The sequence below is a fragment of the Tachysurus fulvidraco genome, chromosome 26 (assembly GCF_022655615.1).
Source record: "Tachysurus fulvidraco isolate hzauxx_2018 chromosome 26, HZAU_PFXX_2.0, whole genome shotgun sequence".
In the NCBI taxonomy this organism is placed as follows: domain Eukaryota; kingdom Metazoa; phylum Chordata; class Actinopteri; order Siluriformes; family Bagridae; genus Tachysurus; species Tachysurus fulvidraco.
The window spans coordinates 7,257,769-7,283,366 of NC_062543.1; the positions used below are offsets into that span (position 1 = coordinate 7,257,769).

General features: G+C 37.7%; 2 protein-coding genes across 5 annotated transcripts in view; one reads left to right on the forward strand and one right to left on the reverse strand.

The window, feature by feature from the left end:
* Nucleotides 1-163: 163 nt before the first annotated feature.
* ube2g1a (ubiquitin-conjugating enzyme E2G 1a (UBC7 homolog, yeast)) lies at nucleotides 164-9,736 on the reverse strand. Its single transcript, XM_027165450.2, has 6 exons — nucleotides 9,370-9,736; nucleotides 4,751-4,853; nucleotides 3,946-4,043; nucleotides 2,905-3,083; nucleotides 2,668-2,791; nucleotides 164-1,872 (listed from the first exon to the last, which is right to left on the reverse strand). Exons 1-5 carry the CDS (start codon nucleotides 9,413-9,415, stop codon nucleotides 2,705-2,707), a joined length of 513 nt encoding a protein of 170 aa, XP_027021251.1. The 5' UTR covers nucleotides 9,416-9,736; the 3' UTR covers nucleotides 164-1,872; nucleotides 2,668-2,704.
* Nucleotides 9,737-10,579: 843 nt separating this feature from the next.
* spns3 (spinster homolog 3 (Drosophila)) overlaps nucleotides 10,580-25,598 on the forward strand; it is a 15,327-nt gene continuing 308 nt past the window's right edge. Inside the window, exons 1-13 of one of the 4 annotated variants that reach the window (XM_027165442.2) lie at nucleotides 10,580-10,596; nucleotides 14,884-15,141; nucleotides 15,223-15,288; nucleotides 17,713-17,849; nucleotides 18,011-18,162; nucleotides 19,362-19,428; nucleotides 19,643-19,785; nucleotides 19,860-20,012; nucleotides 21,103-21,292; nucleotides 22,397-22,462; nucleotides 22,546-22,644; nucleotides 22,772-22,943; nucleotides 24,845-25,495. In XM_027165442.2, coding sequence (XP_027021243.1) covers nucleotides 14,910-15,141; nucleotides 15,223-15,288; nucleotides 17,713-17,849; nucleotides 18,011-18,162; nucleotides 19,362-19,428; nucleotides 19,643-19,785; nucleotides 19,860-20,012; nucleotides 21,103-21,292; nucleotides 22,397-22,462; nucleotides 22,546-22,644; nucleotides 22,772-22,943; nucleotides 24,845-24,888 — 1,521 coding nt within the window. In that variant the 5' untranslated portion in view covers nucleotides 10,580-10,596; nucleotides 14,884-14,909 and the 3' untranslated portion in view covers nucleotides 24,889-25,495. Of the gene's footprint in view, nucleotides 10,597-13,495; nucleotides 13,686-14,883; nucleotides 15,142-15,222; nucleotides 15,289-17,712; nucleotides 17,850-18,010; nucleotides 18,163-19,361; nucleotides 19,429-19,642; nucleotides 19,786-19,859; nucleotides 20,013-21,102; nucleotides 21,293-22,396; nucleotides 22,463-22,545; nucleotides 22,645-22,771; nucleotides 22,944-24,844; nucleotides 25,496-25,598 lie in introns of those variants that run through there. The other 3 variants (XR_007139666.1, XM_027165441.2, XM_027165440.2) reach the window with 3 other exon arrangements.

Genomic DNA, 25,598 nt, shown 5'->3' on the forward strand with positions numbered 1-25,598 from the left:
AATTATTTGGGCAACATTATCACTTTGCTCAACCAGTGTCTGCATGATCATTACCACTACATACAGATCTACTCCCATTTACTAGTGCTATATCCAATGCCCTAATCTGAAACTGTACACAAAAAGGCAACACAATGAATGACAGATGAAGGAAGACCAGGAGTATTGGAAAAAAAATTATATTTTAGAAGAATTCACTAGAGGAGACAACTTCCATAACATGAAAAATATACATCAGTATTTTGTCTTTGTACATTAGGCAAGAGAACTGCAGTAGTCTGTCAGAGCCAGAATAAAATTAAACGGAGAATAAAGAATTGTAGGGAGTAGCAGGATGGTGAAACACAAACACTCTCATTTAAACATTCGAACACACACACACACACACACACACACACACACACACACACACACTCGCATATATACGTACACACCCTTTCTGAACAAAATTCAAGAAACCGCTTGTGAGAAACCTACAGTTTAAAGCATGCTTACCGAATCCTATCGAAGACATCACACACACAGAAAAAAAAACCTGCCAAAAAATTCTCAAATGAGCAAAAATGTATGCATAAATGTTTACCTGTTTCTAAATTTTATCTGAATATTGAAACTTCACACATTGTGGGGAAATAGGACATACTACACGCACAGCTGGGCAAAGGGGCCGTTATTGCTACACCAAATTGTCTTTAATAATCCATTACTGCTGGTACAAGGGATTAAAATAATAAAAAGAAAAGGGAAAGAGGAGAAAAAAAATTTTTTAAAAAGGAAAAAAAAAATAAATAAATAAAAATCGATACGAGCCTGAAGGAGCACATGGAGATTTCTCGATATCTCCCATTTTAAGCTCCAGATCCAATGCAGGAGGTGCAACAAGCCAAGCAATTTCAATCTGAGGCACTTTTGAAACGAAGACAAAGAACAAATTAAAACCTTTGAGCATAAACATGCAGGTTATCACATCTGATGGGTTTCCTCGTCAGCCTTCCCACCGCTGAAATCTCACCGTAGAATAAAACACAGGTGCAGGCCCGTTTAGTGGAACTTCTAGAGCCAACACAGGGACACACCCCTGGTCCCACCCCCACCACATCCCCATCCCACCCCCACAAGTTAAAACCAACCCAATTGCTTGTTGATTTCAGAAACAATCGTCTTTTCCATACTTTACATTAATTGATTTTTACTTCAAGCGTCCCTAAATGAATGTCCGACCGATCACATGACATGCTGAACATCGATAGCGCCAAATCCCATCAAACCCTCTCAAATACTACATGCCATTAATGAACACACACCTTGTTTATTTCTAGGTTGTCAATGTGAGGCTCATAGACAATAATCTACGAGAGGGGTGGGGGACTGACTTTGCAATTGCTACACATCTTCCTTGACCTGTAAAAGAATTGATGAGTACTACATGATAAGCTGCTGGGGAGAGGAAAGGAGAAATGAACCGTTGTTTGAGATTTTATTTTTAAAAAGGACTCAAAATTCTACCTACAGAAAGCGCTATTTATTTGGTACTAAGTGTTTTGCTGGATGGATACAAGGAGTCTTATATATTATCCGGGTTTTTTTTTATGTCTGTGCTATTTACAGGTCTTTACAATTTCTTTCCTGAATGTTGTATCAGTTCATAAACTTGCGTAAAAATGTGTAATCATCTTATGTTATGGTTTTTCTCTCTTTTTTTGGATGTTGGCATTTGCTTGGCACATTCCGTCCGTATCTGGACGAGCCGTTATTGTTCTATTGCAGCCTATTGATGCAAGCTTGTTTCTGCCAACGCTCAATCAAGAAGAATCCGGCAATAGGGTGGTAGAGTGCAGGAAAACAGTGCCATGTTGTTTCTCGACTGGATACCTGATAAAGACAGAAATAAACAAAATTAAACGCTGAGTCAGCAGAAGCCTACATATCTCTACGCTATTAAACTGCAAATGCATAATAGAAAATAACAAAATGCACAGTGGTCAAGGCATCCATTTAGGAATCCCTGCTTCAAGGGGACTCCAACCATCAACAAAATGTGTCCAGTGCATAATGGAGCCACTGAAATTCCTTTGTAGTTTTATGAAGTTACTTATGGGAAAGTGGCGGACATGCAGAGTCCTTAAGCCCATTTTGGTGAGCATATAAGTATGGCAAATAAATCTGGCCTAACTGTTGGAAGAGTGAATTTTTATCTTGTTCCCAAGTTACATAAGACCTAAATATTAGCCACAAGGACGATTAATGTGGGCAAATAAATGTACATGATTAAAAACTTAAAATCATTTGGTCGATTGGTTAAAAAAAAAAATCAAATGCATGAATGCTACATTTAACATTAGGTTCCCACTCTGGGCCTGAACACAAAATAATAATAAAATTGCATGCTTTCTGCACTAAATCGTGTTCAAACAGGTTACCCATGACAAAAGCTTAGCTCCAACACCACACACACACAGTCTAATGCCTTCTGAATAATTAGCTCTGCACTCAACGAGTTTAGTTTCATATTTATATTTATCTAGTGGCACGGCGCACTAGATTAAAAAGCAGGAATCTTTTCCCTACTTTATTATGCTCTGGCAACCTTCATTTGTTCCTGACTGGTGAATAAACTTGTCATGGGATCTTGGCTATAAACGCACATGGGCAAAGTTCAACACATACCCTGAAATTAGTGATGCTACAAGCTGCTGGATGAATATCAGTCAAAGGCTGTCTCTTGGCTCTTTCGTACACAACGAGCAACTTTCCTCTTGAATTCGCCGTGTCGGTCTTCCCTCCACTCTTTCTGAAATATTTAAATAATAAAAACTTTACGAACCACCGACTCACTGAAATCAGATAGAAGTCATGTAAAATAAAACAGATTCTAAACTGGGGTGTTCTTGAAGGGAGACTTACTGCTGCATCCACGTTGGCAGGAGAGTCTCCGTTTGGATCAGCTAGCATAGAAATGACACTAATCATGATGGTCTCCACTGTGTGAATGGGAAGCCAACGCTCTTCTGGCTTTTCGTAACCGTACTTGTCTTCCCCCGGCTCGTGCAAAATTGAAATACAAACATCGCCGTTCTTGTCAACTGAAAAGACCAAAAACAGGAAATTAGAAAGCGTTAACTCTGGAGCTGAAGAGATCACATCATGCGGGCTGATCTGCTGTGTAATTAAATGTGTGGTATAAAAAAGTCAGTTAAACTCCAGTGATCTCTTCTTGACACCCGTCCTCTGCTGAATTTATTTTGAGGTAGAAATGACCAGCTAAACCATTTTTTCCCCTATATGGACTTTTTTAATGCTTCATTCACGTGGTCTGCCAACAAAACTTCCGAATGAATGAGAGACGAGGCAAGGAAAAAAGCTATGAAATGCAGCTGACTGTCTCAGTTATAGCATCTCCTTAAGCCATTAGCCTAACGGTGAAGAGCTCCATCATTTAGCATAATTTCCACACTGATTATGCATTCAGCTACAATAAAGATGCAATCAATTACTTGGTCTGGGACACATCCAGACCTTTCCCATTTCCCACACACACACCCCATAGGTGTCCAATCCTATCCGGAAAAGACTAGCATGGGTGCAGGTTTTGGTGGACTGGCGAGCTACACCGGCCCTTTGCAGATAAGCTTGGACACCCTTCCCAATACTACCTCCTCACATGCTGTGAGTGATACCATGCTTACGTGTGTATTTAACACTTAAAAATCAGATCGCACAGACTGCATGATAACAACAGGCTTCAATCATTAATGCAAACATTCACCACCAAATTAACACCAACACTGCAAATGGTTTTAAAGGTCACTGCTACCAACGGTTAAATATTTGACAAGAAACAGATCACGCGTCAGTTTCCCTATTCTCTTCGGAATTCCCAGATTTCTATGCAGAGAAAAAACATCAATCGTTAAATTGCAATATTGAAGAAAGTGAAACCTTTACCATTTGGGTGCCATATTTCTGTGATGAATTTCATTTTGGGAGGCCTGAGAGGATAGTCTTTGGGAAACGTGAGATGTGCCTTGAACACTCCACCTTCACTGTAGACACAAAATAAGTGTTTAGAAAGTGCAAAAGTGCCAGACAACAAACTGCTTTGATTATCACCATTGTCAATATTCCACTCTGAGCTTGAGCCACAGAAAAGTTGTACATTTTAGTAAAAGAAATCCAGCAGCAGATTACACATCACTTCAGAGGCTATTCAGAGAGATGATATTACCACATGTAATCCAAATACAAGGGAATCATTCAGGATCATTTAAAATGTCCAACTTTGTGTAAAATCTTCACACCTACAAACAGATTGTAGTTTGTTTTTATCCCTCCACTGCCCAATAACTGCATAACGCCACAGTTTACACGTAGAGCTATCCTCTTAATCCAAAGTTACCACAGTCCTAGCTAGGATGCTCTCGTTTACATTGTATTCATTTCCGAATACTTGTATATACTTGTGGGTTTTTTTTATAGCATTTTTTTTATCATCATTTTTCCACGTGACGATATTTAATAGCCAACAAGCAGCATAAATGAGCATCTGTTTGGTTTGGACAGAACTATATTTGAATTGGGCGTGGTGAAAACCAGCACATAACCTTCCACAGCTGACTCCAGACCAGGGCTAAAACGTAAGGTATGACAAAATCTATTACAGAAAACAATAAGATTCTGTCTGATGCCATAAACCCATTACTCCATTCTCCAGCTAGGTCAGAGGTGCGGTAAAAACAGGAGACGTACTTACTAGAGTGTATCAGGAGGACCAATTATTAGCACTTCCCATCTGTAGAGGTCATTATCGTCTATCAGTCCTGCAGAGAAGCCTTCCACTGGATTTTTATTCAATTCTGAAAGAGAGACAAAGATAGTTGTTAATGATGGGGAAATGCTTGTGTGTGTCAGGCTGGAAAGGAGTAGAGTATCGCTGCTTTATCCTGTGATTGCTTTGAGCACCAGTAAACAGGACACTGACCATTAAAAGCCTTTTGATGGTTGCTCCAGTATAACAGCTGCAATAGTTCTTAAGGTATAGACAACAATGTAACAGAGGAAATCAAACATACAACCCCAAACAAACAAGTTTTCTATTCTATTCACAAGAAGTGCACTGCACGAAGTCGCTCATCACCCGAAAGCCACTTTCACACATACGCTTACACTCATATACCCTATGTGGTCGTTAAAGGGTTAGAAATTCATGTGAAGTGTTGCAGAGACTGAAATGTTGTCAAAGTTTAATGATAAACTACTTTGTAGTTCTGCTTAAAGCCCTGTATAACAGCAAGGATTGTCACAAGTGTTTGATCATACACCCTCACCGCTGATTACATAAAACACCACATTTTGTTATGCATTACTGTTTACCTGTTAATTTTTTTTATGTTATGGACTGCACTGAAACTGTGTTACATTGCTACTGTCATTCCCATCATGGTATTGCTGACTAGAGGAAAAACGAAACAGTCTATTTTTGGCTTAGCAGCACGACATTTTTTTTTTGCTCAAATGCACCACCTTTCCTCGGTTATTCATCTTATAACAACAGCGAGATAAATACAAACAGGGCTTAGCTTCACATATCTATACCACATATTTACAAAAAGGAAAAAATAGGATTTAAAGGGACATTATAAACATGGAGTTGGACTTGTTACGTGTTCAATGAGGAAAGAAAAGTATCAAAATTCTTAGACAATACAGTAAATATGGCCCATATGAAGTTGAAGAGATTGTATTTTATGATGGTAGCACAATTATAAGTGAAGCTTAATACTTCGATTCTAACAGAAGAGAAAACCATAAGAAATGGAAGACACTCAACGAGACAATTTGAATCCCTTAAAAAAAAAATCCCTCAGGTAAAAGGAATCCTGGAAACTGCAGACTGCTCTGAAGCTCCAGAAAGGAAGATGGACCACCCTCCCCTGTCCTTGTCCTAAACATAGCTTCTAATGGATACTGCAGACCTGATTTCAGATCAGTATGAAAGGAGCTCAGGTTCCTGTTTGTGGCCAAACTCCAGTTAAACAGCACAGAGCTGGAAGCACGCGGTGTAAATCTATGAGCTTTGGGTGGTGCCTGATTGTCCATGCAAGTTGTGAGGACTGGTCTGGCATGGACTTCTGCATATGATCTGCTTATGAAGCACAGCAAAACAATTACAGACGACTGAAGGAACACAGAACATTTTGATGAAATAAGTGGCTGCCTGTGGTGTCGGCTTTTGTAAGCAAATGAATCATACAAGCATTCTGACCTAATTATACAAAGTAGAAGCATCTAGAAAAGGAAATGACCTGCAGTTAAAAGTGAATGACTATTACACAGGATATGGGACAAACTAAAGCTGACACATACACAAGAACAGTGTACAAACCAGATACAGAAAATACCCACAGTTCTACACATCGTAGGTTTTTTTTACAAACGACTAGAATACCCAAATCAACTCTAAAAGGCAATTCTGCCGTGTTAAATGGTGCTAAATTTATTTCTGAACTAATTCTTTACATGAGGAAATGATAAGACTAAATGCTACTTCAGACTTCTCCAAAGATAATGAGATACAGAGAAGGTGTTCGTGTAATTGTAGCTTTCCTCTAAATCTCAACTGTGACGCAAGAGCAATCTAAGGGGAATTTGAGAAAAGTAGTACAGCATAATATGGTATTCTTTAAGTGGCATTTAAAATATTTCAGTCACATCAGATATGGGCAGAGGACAAATCTATATCCATATGCAAACCTATAAATTCATATATTGTGATGGCAATCATGTTTGATGATTTAAACCTGCTTTCTGCAGCATTCAATTTTTTTTTTCCTTTTTAGCCATTTCGTATTGTACATGCATGTTATTTAACCGGCTGTCTGACAGCAAAGCTGCACAACGGCTCTTTTCTGACAACAGCTTTCTAACAGCTTCCCTTGTCTGTGCTGCCAAACAGAAAGCACCAAATGTTTTCACTCAGAACACAAAAGGGTTTCTAAAGTAAATAAGCCACATGTTTATCAGGGCTGCTGTTCACCAGCACATGCATGTGTAGGTAATATATTTTTATTTCAGTAAGCCTCTATGACCGTTTGTCTGTTCTGCAAAAAGAACTACAGGTACAGTGCCCAAAAAAAAAAAAAAAAAAAAAAAAAAAAGTGTTTACTTCATGCTGTCAGGGATAATGATTTTTTTTTTGGCTTATTGGCAACCAGGTCAAATAATTTCTTACCGAATCAATGTTACAGTTCTTACATTTTGCTGACATTTTGACAAACTTCATTCAGAGATTCTGATTCATATTTAATACTCATAGTGTCTATTGTATCACATTTGCATTGTCTTGTATATATAGTCTGTATTAACTTCTCTTGTATAGTGTTGTGTCTGTACTTTTGAGAGTCACAAACAGCTGGAACCAAATTCCTTGTGTGTGTCAACATACTTGGCCAATAAACCTGATTCTGAGAGATCTGATGCGCATTACAATTAGATTTTCTCTCAGATGCTTATTGGCTGTTTCTCATCATTGCACTTGCAACTACATGCAGGGGGTTTAACTCTGCACAATTCAGCAGAGCCTCTGTAATCGCTTACAGACAGAAAATTGTATCGCTGAACCTGTAACACCACTTGAGCATGCGGCGTGCACTCACATAGCACCAAATTTAGCCAGTAACTGTGAAATCAGGGCTAAAATGACATTGCACAAGCCATTTTCCCCTCCTCAATCCAGCTGCTCAGAGCATAAGTGGGGTTCAGTGAGGTCACGCTGGAACTAAGAGAAATCAGTCATAACATGAGTGATTCCAATCCACCAATCTGCTCTAGCTGGAAAGGGTTGAATTAAGCTGTTCCAGACAGGGTCCTGAGGATCTCTCTCTGGTGCCTGGATAGAGAGGATCTTTGGCATGGTGCCAGGACAGGCTTTGAGGTGCTCACTCTCAGCTGTGAACATTTGGCAAAAAAACAAATGTTCTAGCTGCCACACACACACACACACACACACGCACACACACGTGTCCTGGGTGTTCTACAGTATGTGGATTCTAAATAACAGGGATATGGTGTTCAATAGAAAACATTGCGCAACACTTACACTTTTTAGCCAAATTACTGTAAAAGTAAAAACAGTTGGGGAAATCTGGTTTGTATAAGCGGTCAGTTCAGTTGTAGTTTTGTCTGCTGTTGACCATAGACAGAGAAAATAGTTGAAGCTGAGAATGCACTTAAAAACATGCCAATAGTAATTTGAGTTTCCAAGAATATCCATTTTAACACTGTGTATTGCTAAAACTTACAAGTAATAAAACAATTAATTGTACACAAAATGATTTTTAAAAGATTTTTTTTCCCTAATTACCTAATATTTTACCTAATTATATTAGCTTGAAGATGTTTTTGATGGAGATTATACAATTCTAAAAATAAGGAGACCTGCTGGAAGGTATAAATGTAATGTATTAACACGTGGGCGTACGTGTTTAACCTAGAAATACAAAATGACGTGAACCGTCGCATTTGTTACACAATGACAATTTTTTTGTTGCACTGTGATTGTCATCAGTCCATGAGATCAGTGTAATATAGAAATTATGGAACCCCAAAGCAAAGCAGTGAGCTGTCACACTCCTATCAAAACACTCCTATAGGTGGTAGAAAGAGCAGAGAGAAAACCACAACACGTATATACACGTCTTAAAATAAAAACAAATCGTCGCCTGTGTGTTAAAGACACTTAAACACTTCTAACTTGCAATCAGATGTTGCTTCTGTTGCTGTGAGACCCTTGGGCTAGAAGTTGGCTAACCGAAGCCTGCTAACTTTAGCTTGCTAGCTGAGGAAAAACAAAGGGATATGATTACCCTGCTGCAGCAATCGTGAACACAACACGTCGCCCGTTAAACACAGCTATACCGACGAGAACAAACATGGCAGATAGTCACGATAACGTGAAATAATCATCTTATTTCAGAGAGAAAAATAACAAACAGGGGCAATGAAGAAAAAAAGGAAAGGCTGCTGGCTAGACGTGGCTTGATAGACGTCAATACGTAAGCATTTAATGCTAGCAAAGCTAAATAGCATTGAGCAACACAGCCGGCCGGCTGAACAGGCCAGAAATTCTGTAAAAACTTACAATTTTAACTGAATAAACTGAAAAGGAAAACAAACAAATGTGTCTACGGACATCAGAGCGACAATGTGTACGTTTCTACCGACTGTTATTTATTAATTTAAGTTGTTTAGCAAAACAAAGAACAGAAACACGAGCGAAGAAGTCGATTAGCTTAGCTTAGCTTGGCTAACACGCTACCGGTTTACAGTTAGCTTTTAGCTTAGCCACTTTCATTTCAGTCGTTGCTGAATTACCTGCCAATTGCCTCCTGAGTAACAGCGCTGACTGGGGCTCCGTCATCGTTATATCTGTTGTACTATAAGTTTAATACACGTTCAAACTAAACTAAGATAAAGAAGCACACGGTATAAATATTCGTCGCTGTCTGTCGGTCTCCTCTATTTCGTTTTGCTCAACATTCTGATCCGGTGCGCGCATGCGCAGTATCTCAAACGAGGCCACGAGAAAAGAGAGCTGGTTTGCGCATGCGCTAATCGAATGATTTATTTTGGAGTCATAATCGTCAGCTGATACAGACTAAATGTCACAGAATGAATATTTCAGTATGAATATTACTGCTTCTGTACTTGTGTTATTTATGTCTGTACTTTTGATAGTCACAAACAGCTGGAACCAAATTCCTTGTGTGTGACAACACACTTATCCAATAAACTTGATTCTGATTCTGATTCTGAATCAGAATCAGAATCAGTGTGTGTGTGTGTGTGTGTGTGTGTGTGTGTGTGTGTGTGTGTGTGTGTGTGTGTGTGTGTGTGTGTGTGTGTGTGTGTGTGTGTGTGTGTGTGTTAGGCAATTAAGATGCTTCACCACTAGATGGAGACTTAAAATTCAAACTTCTCGCCCCTGAAATAGGAACAGTGATATAATATGTTACAAAATCAATTCAGTTAAACTCAGTGAGTTCATTGGAAAAATAAAACCAAAACCACATACTATGTTTAATTGGTACTTTATACCTTGCATTTCCCAGGATTTTCTTGTTAATTGCTTACAAAATTTCTCAAATTCAGCATTAAAAATATATATTTGTTTTATTATGATGGAGAAACTAAAGCAATTACAATTCTATAATAAAAATGTTATATAATGCATAACATGGAAATGTATATATAATATTCAATGACCAAGATTCCTGACAGTGAAAAATGTGTTTTGTCTTCTTTTCCACATCACATGAAATCCAGCCAAGCTTTAAAACTAAAATTGTAAGATATTATATTCTAAGATATTAAGAAATCCCCATAACAGTGTAGTCATATTTCTCGACTAAGTCAGCACCCTTTAATTCTGATCAATAAGTGAATCTGTGGTTTATTACGTATTGTTTGATTCGTCTATGTCCAATCACAGAAGCGGTAACAGCATCGCTATAGCAACGTCGCTTGCTCGCGCAAGGCAACCAGATCGGTCACGTGCTCCGGGTCAGACATGTGTAAAGGCAAATAACAGTGCAAATATCGGTAACTGACATTTTTATTTCCTTCTTTTGCTGAGTAAAAGTGAAAATGGCTTATTCAAAGCTGCCCGTTGATAAGAAAAGAAAAGTTGATCTTGAAAACCGCGAGCTTAAAAGTGAGTGGACAGAAAATATGCATCATTCGTGCTCCCCGGTGGAGGCAAAAAAAAAACAAAAACATGTGTTTAATCTGCAACGACACGGTAGCAATCATCAAATGTGCTAATGTAAAACGTCACTATGAAAGCAAGCATGCATATTTTGAACAAAATTACCCTCAGAACACAGAGTTAAGGACAACAAAAATAAACCAGCTGAAATCATCAATGAAGCTACAAGCAGTGTAATAGTTGGATCAGCCGAACAGGAGCGGGCAAGAGAAGCCTCACTAAGAGTAGCATGGGTCCTGGGAAAATACAAGAAACCCTTCTCTGATGCTGAAATGGTCAAGGAGTGTACTGTATGAGTGAAGTGGTGACTGCTCCCTTTGAAGGGACTCAAAAGGATGAAATAATCAATAAAATAAACCAAAACCATTTTCTGATTTTACTGCTGCAAGACGAACTGAAATACTTGCCGATGATTTGCTTGAACAACTTAGCTCTGCTATAAAAACAGACAAATTCATTTCGTTGGCTGTGGATGAATCCACAGATATCACAGACAACTCATGGTCTTTGTCAGATTTTTTGATGAAGAAAAGGGAGAATTTCATGATGTTTTGAGATAGACCTGAAGCATGTCGTTTCCATTGCTACTGATGGAGCACATGATTGGGAGAGAGAGGGGATTAGTGTCATGCTTGAGAACTCACCATCCTGAACTCATGGCATACCACTGCATAATTCACCAGATGGTTTTGTGTGCCAGCCTTGGAGAAAGGTACTCAGAAGTCATGACAACAGTCATGAAACTTGTCAACTATCCGAGAACATCCTCTGCTCTTCAACGTCGTTTGTTGCACTCATTGTCAATGCAACATTTGATGATCTGCTTCTTCACAACAATGTCCGGTGGCTTAGTAAAGGAAGGGTACCACACTCACCAATGAACACTTACATCTGTGCCTCCGCCTGGCCATCACACCTTTTATGCCCAAGCTTAAACAGCTGGTGGCACAAAAAAGGTGTCACCTTTCACACTAAAATACCTACCATAATGTTTTTTGTGTATAGTTCGAAAGTTCTGGGGATTTTTTTTGTTGGAGTTCTCTATTTGTAATTTGATGATCACTTTTACGGACCTCATCCTGAATGGAAATTTGGTAATTGGACCTTTCAAATTTATATTTGAGTACACCTGCTGTAGAGTATAAGAAAAGAGAAGAAACATCTGGGTTTCTGGTGGAGAGAGAAAATGTAAATGCAAAGAATGTCATCTAACAATGTAAATTATGTTAAACAGTAAAACATCTAGTTATTTGTCCACTAAGGGAGCAGAATACCATCATCCATTATTTTCCAATATAGGGTCGTTGGGAGCCTAGAGCCTCTCCTAAATGACTCAGGGCAGAAGGCGGGGGAACCCTGGATGTGGTGCGCACACACACACACACACACACACACACACACACACACACACACACACACACACACACACACACACAATATGGACAATTTAGAGATGCTAATTAGTCCACAACGCATGTCTTTGGACTAGAAAAGGAAGCCGTTGTTCCCAGAGGAAACTCATGAAGCACTGGGAGAACTCCTTGCCATGTTAGAATAATTAAAATTAAATAAAGTATCTAAAAGGTAGCATGGTGATGCAGATTTTCAAACGGACACACCTCATGAATAGGGCCCCTGGTACAGTTCTGAACTTCTGAAATCTTTTAGCCTCCTGTTTCTCTGTTTTCCTGATACTTCCCAAAAAACCTGTAGTCGAATTGGTTATATATAATTAGTGCATGATGCCCTGACCTAACCTGATGTTCCCTGTAGTATGCATTAATGCCTTACACTTTGCATCATTTACTGTATTTGTACATTTTCAGCCCCCAAGTGGACCCGCTCACGTTATGTCAACTCAACACAATTGGTTGTGCAGTTGTGTGTGTGTTGTATAACATGTTCACCAGGCCTTAGTTACTTAGACTGCTTACATATGTGGTGAAATAATGGCAAGAAAAGTTCAATGTCTATAACATTATTGATTAGTTTTTATGTTACGCTCTTTGTTTTGCTCTATTATTATTATCATTAACGTGCTAATTAGACAACTTAGAAAACAACAGCTAATTGTACGTTTCTGATTAGACTGCAATACTCTTATTACATCTAATCACATCTACATGTAGAGTTCCATACAATTAGACATACGTTTTGGTTTGTAGAAAACAGCTATATTACACACCGTTGTCTTCTTCTTTTTCTTATGTGTCAAATGTCCACATCTCTGTCAACATCTCTGTTACGAAACAAGATAATGTAACTTTCTCTCCAAATGACTTCCCATTAACGCGCTTGTCTAGTTTGTTGTTAGATAGTAACTCACCATGGAAACTTAATTAATTATAATTCATTATTCCAATTTGAGACAGTAGTGCAAAGCTTTCAAAAAGTTTGTGGTGAGCTTTGTTTTCTTGTGACCTAGTGCCCTGATTAATCTTTTAACTGCTGGTCAAAGGTTTTGTGCTCTGATCTGTTTTAGTTTCGATCTCCAGCGAGCAACATGGAAAGTTCAGGAGAACTGGACAAAACAATAAAATACAGTGAATATCTGTTCAGCATGTCTCACTGTGCAGAGCTCGGTTCTACATGCTTTATAAGAAATAACATCTTGATGCTTTATTTCATGTGGTTTCTATAAGCTGTTCAGGGAGTGTACAATCGAGAGGAAGAAGCAAAAAAAAAAGTGTGTGCGCATTTTTTGGCTCACAAAAAGGAACTGTTCTTAAGCATGTGATCAGAAAGAGGAGGAGAGACGGGGCATGGCTCACTTTATAATCAGGTAGTTTACAGAAATGAAATAGAAATCACACTCAACCTCGAGGTAGCACAGAGCCTCGAAAATAAATAAATAAAAAAGAAGAGGCCATAGGATGAACAAATACATGGATTGAAATGTACACGATCTCAGGACTGTACTCAGGTCAGTGTATTTATTTATCCAATTTATTATTAAGAATTTGAAATACCTGGATAAGATGCATTAGCAGAGGGTTGATGGATCACTTGGGCAGGTCATATGTTTTACGATAACGTTTGTGATCTGACAGGGTTGCTTTCACTATCTCAAAACCTGAAATGCCGGCTGTGTTCCGTGTCGAGCTGTTGTGATTCAGTTACATAGTATTGTGAGGAAATCACTTCAGCACACAGTTCTAGTATTGCTGCTGTTTTCTGTGGTATTCAAGAACATCTTGTTTGACTCTCCATCAGCAGGTCCAAACTGTTTTTAAATGAAAACAATACAAAACAAAAAAACATTAGGGTCATTTACAAATAATCATATACCTACCATTGGATTTTAAAATGATGTCTAGAGCAGGGGTGCCTAAACTTTTTCACAAACAACCCCAATTAACATAATGCATTTTCTGCAACTCCAAGCCATGCTTCTCTTGTTCTTGGTACAAAACACGGCAGCAGGTCTTACTCTCCAACACCTCCAAAAGCTCACACATCACCCCTGTCCTCCACTCGCTTCACTGGCTTCTTAGTAGAAGGTCCTCTGTGTGTTCAAGGCCATCAATGGTCTGGCCTTGGCCTACCTCACAGAATTAATAAAGGTCTACCAACCAGTCAGATCTCTCCGCTTCTCTGGACATACCTCTCTGGTCATTCCCAAATACAATTATGAGAAGTTTGGCGGCCGGTCATTTGCCATCAAGGGATTTTATTGATTTTATTTTTTATTGTTGTTTTTCTGGAAAGCACCTTGTGCTCCTTTTGGCTGTTGTAAGGTGCTCTATAAATAAAATTTGATTGATTGATTGATTGATTGATTGATTGTTCCAATGAATCAGATTTATTTGAAATTATTGAGGAACTAGCGAAGATCGATGGATTTTTGTGTGAATTTTGTATCTTATTATTACTACTGCAGTGTATTAAGCAACTAACAGCAGATATACTCTGGTATTTATACGTATATGACTCTTAGTAACATACTGGAGACATAAAGCAAAACGATCCCCAGAAAAACAACACAACATTTCCTGTGTTGAACTTACATTAAATCTTTGTGTGTAGAAATAGCATGACTCTTTCAGGGTTACTTCCTTTTAAATAAGGTCTGTCTAACACATTTAGACCGAATTTCAGCTTATTAAACTTCTCTCCTCTAGTAGACATATGAGAGCTGTTCTTCAACATGGATGAAGAGACCAATCGAGGCTTATTAGGACCTAAAGAACAGATAAATTTAAGGTCATCCATGAATGCAAACCGTCTTTATGGCTCCATCGCCGGCGATCCAGAAGAGATGGAAACCCTCATCAGTAATACAAACAGCAGTGTGCCTTCACGCCGAAGAGCTTACATCGCCGTTGCTGTGCTGTGCTACGTGAACATGCTCAACTACATGGACCGCTACACCATCGCAGGTAAACGATGGAGCTCCATTCTTAAGACTTAGAAGAACCATCATGCTTTTATCTAATACACATTGTGTTTTTGGATTTCAGGAGTTCTGTCTAGCCTCCAGAAATACTTTAATATCAGCGACAGCACATCTGGACTATTACAGACAGGTAATTACTCATGTAATCAAAAAGAATATCAGTAGTTTCTCTCTGCCTTTAAGAGCACATCGTATTAATAGTGTGGTGTGATATCTAGTGTAAGACCACTTCCTGTTGAATCGGGCAATGTACAGTCATTATAGGCAGTCTTAATTCCTGTACACTCATTTATAAACCTGACAAACATATGACAAGGCTTGTGTTTACAATGCTGATATAATTCTGTCACATGATTTACTTATCATGTGTTCATTCCCATGTCCAAAATAAATCCCGTGCAACAACATGCACTCTTTTTAACCAATGCCTTTGCCAACAAAAAAAGAAAAATGGCATTCAATGTAATCAACTGTCTGTCCACAAGATTCAACAGGAAGTGAATCAAATACTCATTTTCGTTATAGTGGATAAAATTTATGAAGATTTACAAAGATGCATCGTTGCACTGAACAAGTATAGTTCATTATACTAAAATATTATCTTATTTATTATTAAATGCATTTTGTTCAAATCTGATCTTGTGACATGGAAGAAATCATTACTTTTGTGACAAAAATCAAGAAAAGAAAGAGTCTAATCACCCAGATGAGGATGGGTTCCCCCTTAGAGTCTGGTTCCTCTCAAGGTTTCTTCCTTTACCAATTTAAGGGAGTCTTTCCTTGCCGCTGCTGCCTGAGTCACCTCAGACTTGCTCATTGGGGGTTAAATACATACAAATTGTGAACTAAATATATCTAATATTAATCTTGAAATTTTTATTATATTAATTCTTTATATTATTCCTTATGTTTACCTTCTGTTCTATGCTTATGTTCTGTAAAGCTGCTTTGAGACAATGTCTATTGTAAAAAGCACCATACAAATAAACTTGAATTGAATTGAATTGAATTAATCTTGACAGTGAGTCTTGACAGTGATATGCAAAATTAATGGCACCTCATCCAAAAGACATAGCAAAGACTCTGCACCAAATTGATTCAAACATTTCTGCAATGCAATATATATATATATATATATATATATATATATATATATATATATATATATATATATATATATATATATATATACACTTTATGTTTGATAAACTAAAAAAACACAACACAAATAGTAATAGTGTTAGGACACGTTAAGCAGGTTAAGGATTGACATGAGGAATAATTCCAATAATTCTCCTTCAAACATTGCTGCTAACAATCAGCAATCATGGATGCATTAGCTGGTGAAGGATTTAAAAATGAATCTACTTGATGCTTCTAAAGTAAAGGAAAGCTATACAAATTATATAATACTGTTCTTCTAGCCCACAATTTCCACTGAAGGAAATGCCACAAAGAAATGGCAGTTAAGGGAGAACTCAGGAAATCAAGGAAAGGTCTGGAAGGCAGACATAATTGTCAGTTAAAACAATCTGTATGCTGAGCAGAAAGTCAAAGCAACACCCCATGAGACACTAAAGGCTTGCAGGAAGGTTTAGCCGAAAACAACTGGTGATGCATCTTCTACTCTGCAGCATTATTTATTTTTTGAACAAACATCAACCACATGTGCAAGTTCTCAGAAGAAATCCTTATCTGTAGCCTCATCGTGAAACTGAAAACCTAAAGTATGCAGCATTATTTACATACAGCATCTATTTATCCATCAGTCTGTTTTACATTTATAACAGAAGCAAAATTAAGAAGTAAAGTATTTTCCATATTCAAAATTCTACACTATTTAAATGTAAGCAGATGTGTGATAGTCATCCTGTGAACTGCTTTGGACAAAAGCTCAGATTTTCCTCATGTCTAATCTCTTCAATAGAAGCGTGTGTTCAGAAGACATGCTATAATACGACTGAAGAACGACAGCAATGACGATTTTAATGTCATTAAAGCGAAAAGGGAACATAGCAAACAGTAACTGTGAAATTCATCTAATTTTAAAGAGTCTACCTTTCACTCAAGTTGTTGTCATTAATGTATTTTTGTTTATTAGGAAAGAATAAAAAATATAAGCAATTTCACAGATAGATAGATAGATAGATAGATAGATAGATAGATAGATAGATAGATAGATAGATAGATAGATAGATAGATAGATAGATAGATAGACAGACTTTCATATAAATCACACTTATTAATAACTATATGCTTGTTGCACCAATAATAATGTTTATAAATTGCAGATGTAATGTTCTTTGAGTTAATTGTCATAATTGTCACAGTAAATACTTCACAAGTTCAGTGCTTTTATACATTGTTCGTTATGGACTTTGTGTTTTTTATGAGCTACTTGTTAAAAAAAATAAGCACAGTTCTAATAGTTAAGATTGTGACTATTCAGACTAGAATCTGACTGTTTACAGCGTGGTGCTGTAAATGAATAACCCATGGATTTAATTAAATGAAATACGTGGCATTCTTTGGCAAAGCGCTCATCTATTTACAGTTTTTATCTGCAGTTTCATGCTGCTGGCTCCAGTCTTCGGGTACCTCGGAGACCGGTATAACAGGAAGCTGATCATGGGGGGCGGGATGATCGCATGGATTATCATAAGCCTGAGCAGCTCCTTCATCACAGCAGAGGTACAGCTGTAGAACTGGTTTAGGATTAGAACTTAAGGGTTTCCGTAGGCTACCGAGTGTTGTAACTATAGATGTCTTATGATAATTCATTGCAGAAATCATTGCTCATGGTATTCTATAAATTCTTCTCATCACATGAGTCTATCACTTATGTCCTGTAGTACTTTTGGGTGCTGCTCCTCATGCGGGCCTTGGTCGGCATTGGAGAGGCCAGTTACTGCACCATAGCTCCAACCATTATCGGAGACTTGTTCACTGGCTCCAAAAGAACCATCATGATCTCCTTCTTCTACATTTTCATCCCTGTTGGAAGGTGAAGGGTTTTATATATTTATAAAATTTTTTTTGCCTTAAATCTTAATGAAAGTCACGATATCCAGAATACTAACTTTTTTTGAATGAGGCTGTCAGGATCATGTTCTATTGTTTATGTCTATTAATCAAAGATTATCATCGAATTTTGTGGGAGGAAGCAGAAAAATAAAGAATACAGTCTCGGAAAGAAAAGGTTAAATCTAGAACTTTCTGGAAAAATCCCTTAAAGGTTGTACACGTATCCCTGAAATAGTGTATAACATTTGTGTAAAATATTTTAAAAACAACATGTCAACAAGTTGAAAACGAGTTAGTTTGCCTTATTGCTTCAGTTTTTTTCTCCCTCTTGAATTTAATAAAGCAAAAAAGGCAAGCTAATTTTTCACAAATTCATCATTTGGTAATATCATATGAACATCCATTCCAGATTTGGTCCCCTGTTGCTGTTATAATATTCTGGACTCTGCTCAAAAGACTTGCTATAAAATTTTTGAACACGACTGTGAGGACTTATTCATTCAGCCTCAAGGGCATTAGTGAGGTCAGACACTGACCGAGGACTGGGATGCAGTCAGTGTTCTAATTCAACCCAAAGGTTCAGTGATGTTGAGGACATGGCCTTGGCATGCCAGGAGTTCTTTCACTCTAGACTTGGCAAATCAAACCTTTATGTTTGGTGCTTTGTGCACATGAGCATTATCATGCTGGAACGTGATTTGGCCCTTCAGCGTAAAATGACATCCTATACAAATATTTGGGGGATGTCCACAATACAAGTTTACTGGTCTGATGTCCAAAAACATAGGTAGATTAGATTAGATTAGATTAGATTAGATAGATAGATAGATAGATAGATAGATAGATAGATAGATAGATAGATAGATAGATAGATAGATAGATAGATAGATAGATAGATAGATAGTAAATAAAATATAAATATAAATATAAAGTGACAGCTTTGACCTCTGACTGTTACAAAGTGCTGATACTGGAGACTCTTTCCAAAGTCCACTGTTAAAAGAAAATTACTCAACACTTACTGAAAAATCTGACACTTTCTGGACATTCTATGACATTTACAGCCAAACTGTTATTCACATTTGGAGTAATGAATAAAGGAAATTTCAGTCTGAGTATAATCTGTTATTTAAATATAGATATTTCAAAGCTATATATACTGTATATATTTCATTTAAGTGGTCTTGGGTACATTCTGGGAGCAACAATTGCTACTGCTACAGGAGACTGGCGTTGGGCCCTTAGGGTAAGACAATTCTTAAAACCTAATTTCTGTGTTTGTCTCTTTATATAAGTACTCACATGAGCAGCAAGCTTTGTGGCAGCTGTTGTAAAATCTGTGCTCATCACTATAGCAGCGTTGAACACATTTAATGAGAATATGTGTGGCATTGAATGAGGATCTGTTTGGCATTGAATGTGGATCTGTCTTTCACTGAATAATATGTGTTTTCCCACAGCTGAACCCAATTTTGGGCGTACCAGGGGTGATCCTTCTCGTGCTCCTGACTCCCAACCCTCCACGAGGAGGCGCCGAAACCAATGGAGAAGCATGCATAGAGAACACGTCTTACCAAGAGGACATCAAGTATCTACTCAGGAAGTGGGTAAAATTGAAAAGACATAAAGTATAAAAGACAGTGATGAAATGGTATTTATCGTAGTGTTTTTTTTTAGCCGAAGCTTTGTATGGTCAACTTTGGGAGTGACCGCCATGACTTTCGTCACAGGTGCTTTGGCTTTCTGGACCCCCACCTTTATGTCTCGTGCTCGAGTCATTCAGGGCATCATTCCTGCATGCGCTAAAGAACCATGTGACCCTATAGACAGGTACACACACGGCCACATCAAGATCTCTAATATCAATTTTCAATGTTGCAATTTTCAATGTTTCAATGTTCAATGTCAGTAAAATAAAAAGCAGTTTCTTATGGAGAATCTATAAGGAATTAGGTCACCTGTCAATAAAGACTTTCCAATTGTGCAAAAGGATCGTTTTTTTAAAATGATAAACAGTTTGCATGTTCTCCCTGTGCCTCGGGGGTTTCCTCCAGGTACTCCGGTTTCCTCCCCCGGTCCAAAGACATGCATGATAGGTTGATTGGAATCTCTGGAAAATTGTCCGTAGTGTGTGAGTGAATGAGAGTGTGTGTGTGCCCTGCGATGGGTTAAGCGGTAGAAAATGAATGAATAAATGAATGAATGAACAAACATCGATTTAGTGATAACCTTAGATTAATTCCTTGGAGCTGCTCCTACAGCCACAGCTACTGTTGTAGCAAATGAATCCCTGTGACCACTCCATAAAAAATATAGCAGTGTATGGAATGTGGAAAGCATAGCAGATTGTGCTAAATGGCACAATGAAAATGTTAGTAAATTTATACTTTATTTATTTATAGTAAATAAGAGTTGGTTTTAGAAAAGGGGAGGTGGTTGGGGGTATTTGCATCACCCTTGTGCGCCAGAGTTTGCTTCAGAGGATTCGCCCTACCAAAGATGTGTTGTAGACTGATTGCACCTTTAAAAGTGTGTTTAGTGTGTGTGCAATTCTGCCCTGTGATGGGGGATGCACTGTCCCTTGTGCCCCAAGTCACCTGGGATTAGCCTCCAGGTTCCCTGTGACACTGTGTAGGTGAAGCAGTACAGAACACACACTCACAATTATGAAATGAAACTTCTTTCTGATGTACAAGTTATTATAAAATGATTAAATAAATCATTTTGGTTGCTACGTCCGACTTAATATGAATTCATTTTGTTTGATTTGACTACACTTGTGTACAGAATGTTATACTGTATACTGATGTTTGAGAATACTGTAGTACCGTACTACAGTGTAGTACTAGTACTTGTGTACTGTAGTATTCATGGTGTCACTCAGATTGGTTCCTGTATTCTCTTCTTTCTCTGCTGGCAGTTTCGTCTTCGGAGGAATCACGGTGGTGACGGGATTCGTGGGTGTTTTCCTCGGCTCCTTAATATCTAAGAAGCTAAAAAACAGAGTGGACAATGCTGACCCACTCATCTGCGCTGTGGGAATGCTTAGCTCCTCTCCCTGCTTGTTCATCGCCATGATCCTTGCATCCATCAGCATTCCTGCTACATATGTATGTGACTTTACACCTGATCAACTTCTGTTTACTTCAATCATGGCTGATTTCTTAACTAGGATCAGAGCCTTTGGAAGAAAGATGTGAGGTATCTTAAAGTAAAGTATATTTAGAAATGCTAGCCTTTTTGTAAAGGCTAGTCAGGTAAATATATTCAGTATGTAATTATAGACCTACATATCCTACAAGTGGTGTCTCTCTGGTAATGTGGATTACTTAACAAATGGACAGGGGTTCAAACCTGAGCACTGTCAAGCTCCCACTGTTGGGTTCTGAAGCAAGGTCCTTATTAACCCCATCTTCTCTAGACAACTTACAAATATGTGATGTGGATCAAACAACACTCAAGATCTAGAAAAGACATAAATTTAATTGGTTGTATGTTATGATATTCTTTTGAAATAACAGCAGAGAAATCAACGTCTTTAACTTTTCTTCCATGTTTATTTAAAGTCGTATAGGTATATGCCTACAACTAAATTCATACAAAGTATATTGCTAGCTTGCTAGCTGGTTCAAATTACAGGCAAATTAACAGCAAAAGTTACCACAGGAAAACGTAAATTGTATAATTCTGTTAATTGGCCAAATCATTAGTTTGAAATAAAGTTACAAGTGTCAATGAAAATAAATGGCATAACTCACAGTACTTGTGCCATCACAAAGCATTACTGTATATATTAGAGTTATCTCCCTATCTATATGTGACAATGGGCCATTTTTGACCACAATCAAGTCACAACTCACTATTTGGTAGACATTTACCTATATTGTTTTGTAAGTCAGACCAGAGAGATAGATAGATAGATAGATAGATAGATAGATAGATAGATAGATAGATAGATAGATAGAGAGAGAGAGAGAGAGAGAGAGAGAGAGAGAGAGAGAGAGAGAGAGAGAGAGAGAGAGAGAGAGAGAGAGAGTCTATTATATTCATTCAGTAGATTTGACAGAATTTTAAACCTAGTGATCATTTCTTCCTTTACAAAGCTTGGTGTTCAAAAGTTCATCTTGTTTCAGATCCAATCAAATTCAAGGCACATAAAATAAAATTGTGTTTTAGAGAATTGTGAACTCCAATTTTCACATTTTTCCTTTCAGACTCTTATTGCTATTGGTGAAATCCTACTTTCTCTGAACTGGGCAATTTTAGCTGACATCCTACTGGTAAGAGTTGCCTCATGATGCTTTAAATTTGTGGTGTTACAGATAAAACTTAAGTGAAACTGTTCCTTTTCTTTATATTTTAGTATGTTGTTATACCAACCCGAAGGTCAACAGCTGAAGCGTTACAGATTTTAACAGGTCATCTGCTTGGTGATGCAGGAAGTCCATACCTCATTGGTATAGTAAGTACATATTGATCATACGGTACATACTGTAATGTACATAAGTGTATAGGATCGAATCAGAAACAGGAGAAATGTGTCCAGTGAAATGAAACATATAGCAGTGTCTTTTGTTTTTCTTATCCAGGTCTCAGATGCTTTGAGTAAGCTTGACCCTCAATCTCCTGTCTGGAGGTTTCGCAGTCTGGAGTACAGCGTCTTCGTCTGTCCTTTTATTGGTGTTCTGGGAGGTCTTTTCTTCCTTCTGACTGCCCTTTATATCAAAGAGGACAGGAAAGCTGCCGAGATGCTGATAAAAGGTAACAGTAGACTGTGTGACAGAGTGTGTGTATATATATATATATATATATATATATATATATATATATATATATATATATATATATATATATCTTCTTTTTTTTGCACGGTTTGCCAGTTCCATTCAATTTACAGTGAGAAGGAAATCGAAAAAAGCAAGAAGGTGTTGGACCGTTGATCAAAAGGTTGTGAGTTTAAATCGTAGATCTACCAAGTGTTTACTGCTGGGCTTTTGAGCAAAGCCCTTTAACCTCAATTGCTCAGTTGTATAAAAATGTATGCTGCTCTGGATAAAGGTTTCTGTGATGTAATGTATGCTGTGAAGAACGATGAGCTAGCGGGAGAAGAGAAGTGAGAAGAGCATTTTTCTCTCTAGAGGATCTTTTTTTATCAGGTCAGCAGGAGGAGAAAAGGTGTACTGATTTCTGACATGATTACTGCATGCTGTTTATGGATGTGTCCTTTCATGTCTCCCAGCTCTAGATTAATAGGCAGGAGAACTGTTTTTACACACACACACACACACACACACACACACACACACACACACACACACACACACACACACACACACACACACACACACACACACACACACACACACACACACACACACACAAACCTGGTTGCTGTACAGAAAAGAATAGCAGTGAGAACTGTAAGGTTTTTGTGCAGCTAGGTGTTACATAGAAAATAAAACACATTATAGGAGACATTACATTTTTTCTATTATTATTATTTTCTATAGCAAAGCTTTTAACAATTTGAACATGTTATAAATAATGTTGATCTACGTATACATGTGAAGACATTCTGTAGATAGAGATAAAGACTAAAAGGGCTTTAAATCAGAAAAAAAAATCAATGCTTTATGGTACGACTACTACTCACTCACTCACTCACTCATTTTCTACCGCTTATCCGAACTACCTCGGGTCACGGGGAGCCTGTGCCTATCTCAGGCGTCTTTGGGCATCAAGGCAGGATACACCCTGGATGGTGTGCCAACCCATCACAGGGCACACACACACTCTCACACTACGGACAATTTTCCAGAGATGCCAATCAACCTACCATGCATGTCTTTGGACCGGGGGAGGAAACCGGAGTACCCGGAGGAAACCCCCGAGGCACAGGGAGAACATGCAAACTCGAATCCGTGTGTCACAGGGAATCGAACCCCGACCCTGGAGGTGTGAGGCGAACGTGCTAACCACTAAGCCACCGTAATAAATAAATAAATAAATAAATAAATAAATAAATAAATAAATAAATAAAATTAAATTAAATTACATAACAGATTAATATTAATAAAAATAATATTAGACACATAGATATATGAGAAGTGCACAAAGTGTTTTGGACTACATATAAAAAAACACAGGACATGTAATGCATTCTTTTTCTTCTTATTATTATTGTCATTATTATTATATTACCATTATTAATATCATTATTACTCTTTTTATTCAGCAATATTTAAGTTGAAAATTTATCAAAAAAAAACCCACACAGACATGTAAAGAACAGAGAAAATTTTACATAGACAGTAACCCGAGCTAAAGATGGATACTAAGAGATGATGTGAGACGATGTGAGACATCAATGATGCTACACCACCACACATGATGGAGAAATAAACTGGTACACGATAAATCCAGTCGATCAGATTTAAATTGATTTGATATGGAAACTTTTTTCTTCTCACATGTCTGCATTAAAGACAGCCAGCACATCAGACCTTTCACTAATCCACACTCTTTCAATATTGTATTACTTTAATATTAAATCATGTATGCAGTGGAAAGCCTTTTAATCTCTGACCTGCATATACAGACAGTATATATGAGTATTATAGTATATACAGTATATCATGGTTATTCTGTTCTGTGTCTTCAAGGAGAAACTCCAGACCAAGCTGAACCTCTCGTAGAGTCGACTTGACCCTGAGCACACACTCAAACACACTGATGCTACCAAAGGAAAGATCTGAACTCATGGAGCTCATAGGCACTGCTCTGTATATATGGCACAGTGATTTCTTTTTAATATGTTTTAATAACATTTTTATTGGTGGATATTTCTAGAACAGTTTTGTCGTTATATACAGTACAATTACGTTCCCTTTCAATGGTCCACTGCTATGTCTGTGTGTATATTCATCAGGTCAACTCCTTCTGTGAACTTTAATTCTCAGAACACACTGCGGTCTACAAACATGGCTGCCATGAACTGCAATCATATGACAATACAATCAATCTAGCTCAGAACACCATCTGCAGGTTCACAGGCTTTCAGCGCTAACCACACACACTTGGCAATCACACACACACACACACACACACACACACACACACACACACACACACACACACACACACACACACACGTTGGCAATCACACACACACGCACACAAGAGTAATTAATTTACACAAACCTATGCGTTTTGTCTGTTTATTGCATTTTTATTTTATTTTTTTACTAGTTTTTTTACTGTCTTGTAAAGTTTTGTAATTGTCTGCTTGAATTATTAAAATTGTGAAACTGCAATTCTAACAGTTTCAGCCTACTTTGTGTGACAATAATATAATAGCTTTAAGTCTCCCAAAAAATAAAAAATAAAAAAAAAACAGGTTCTCCAACTTTACTTGAT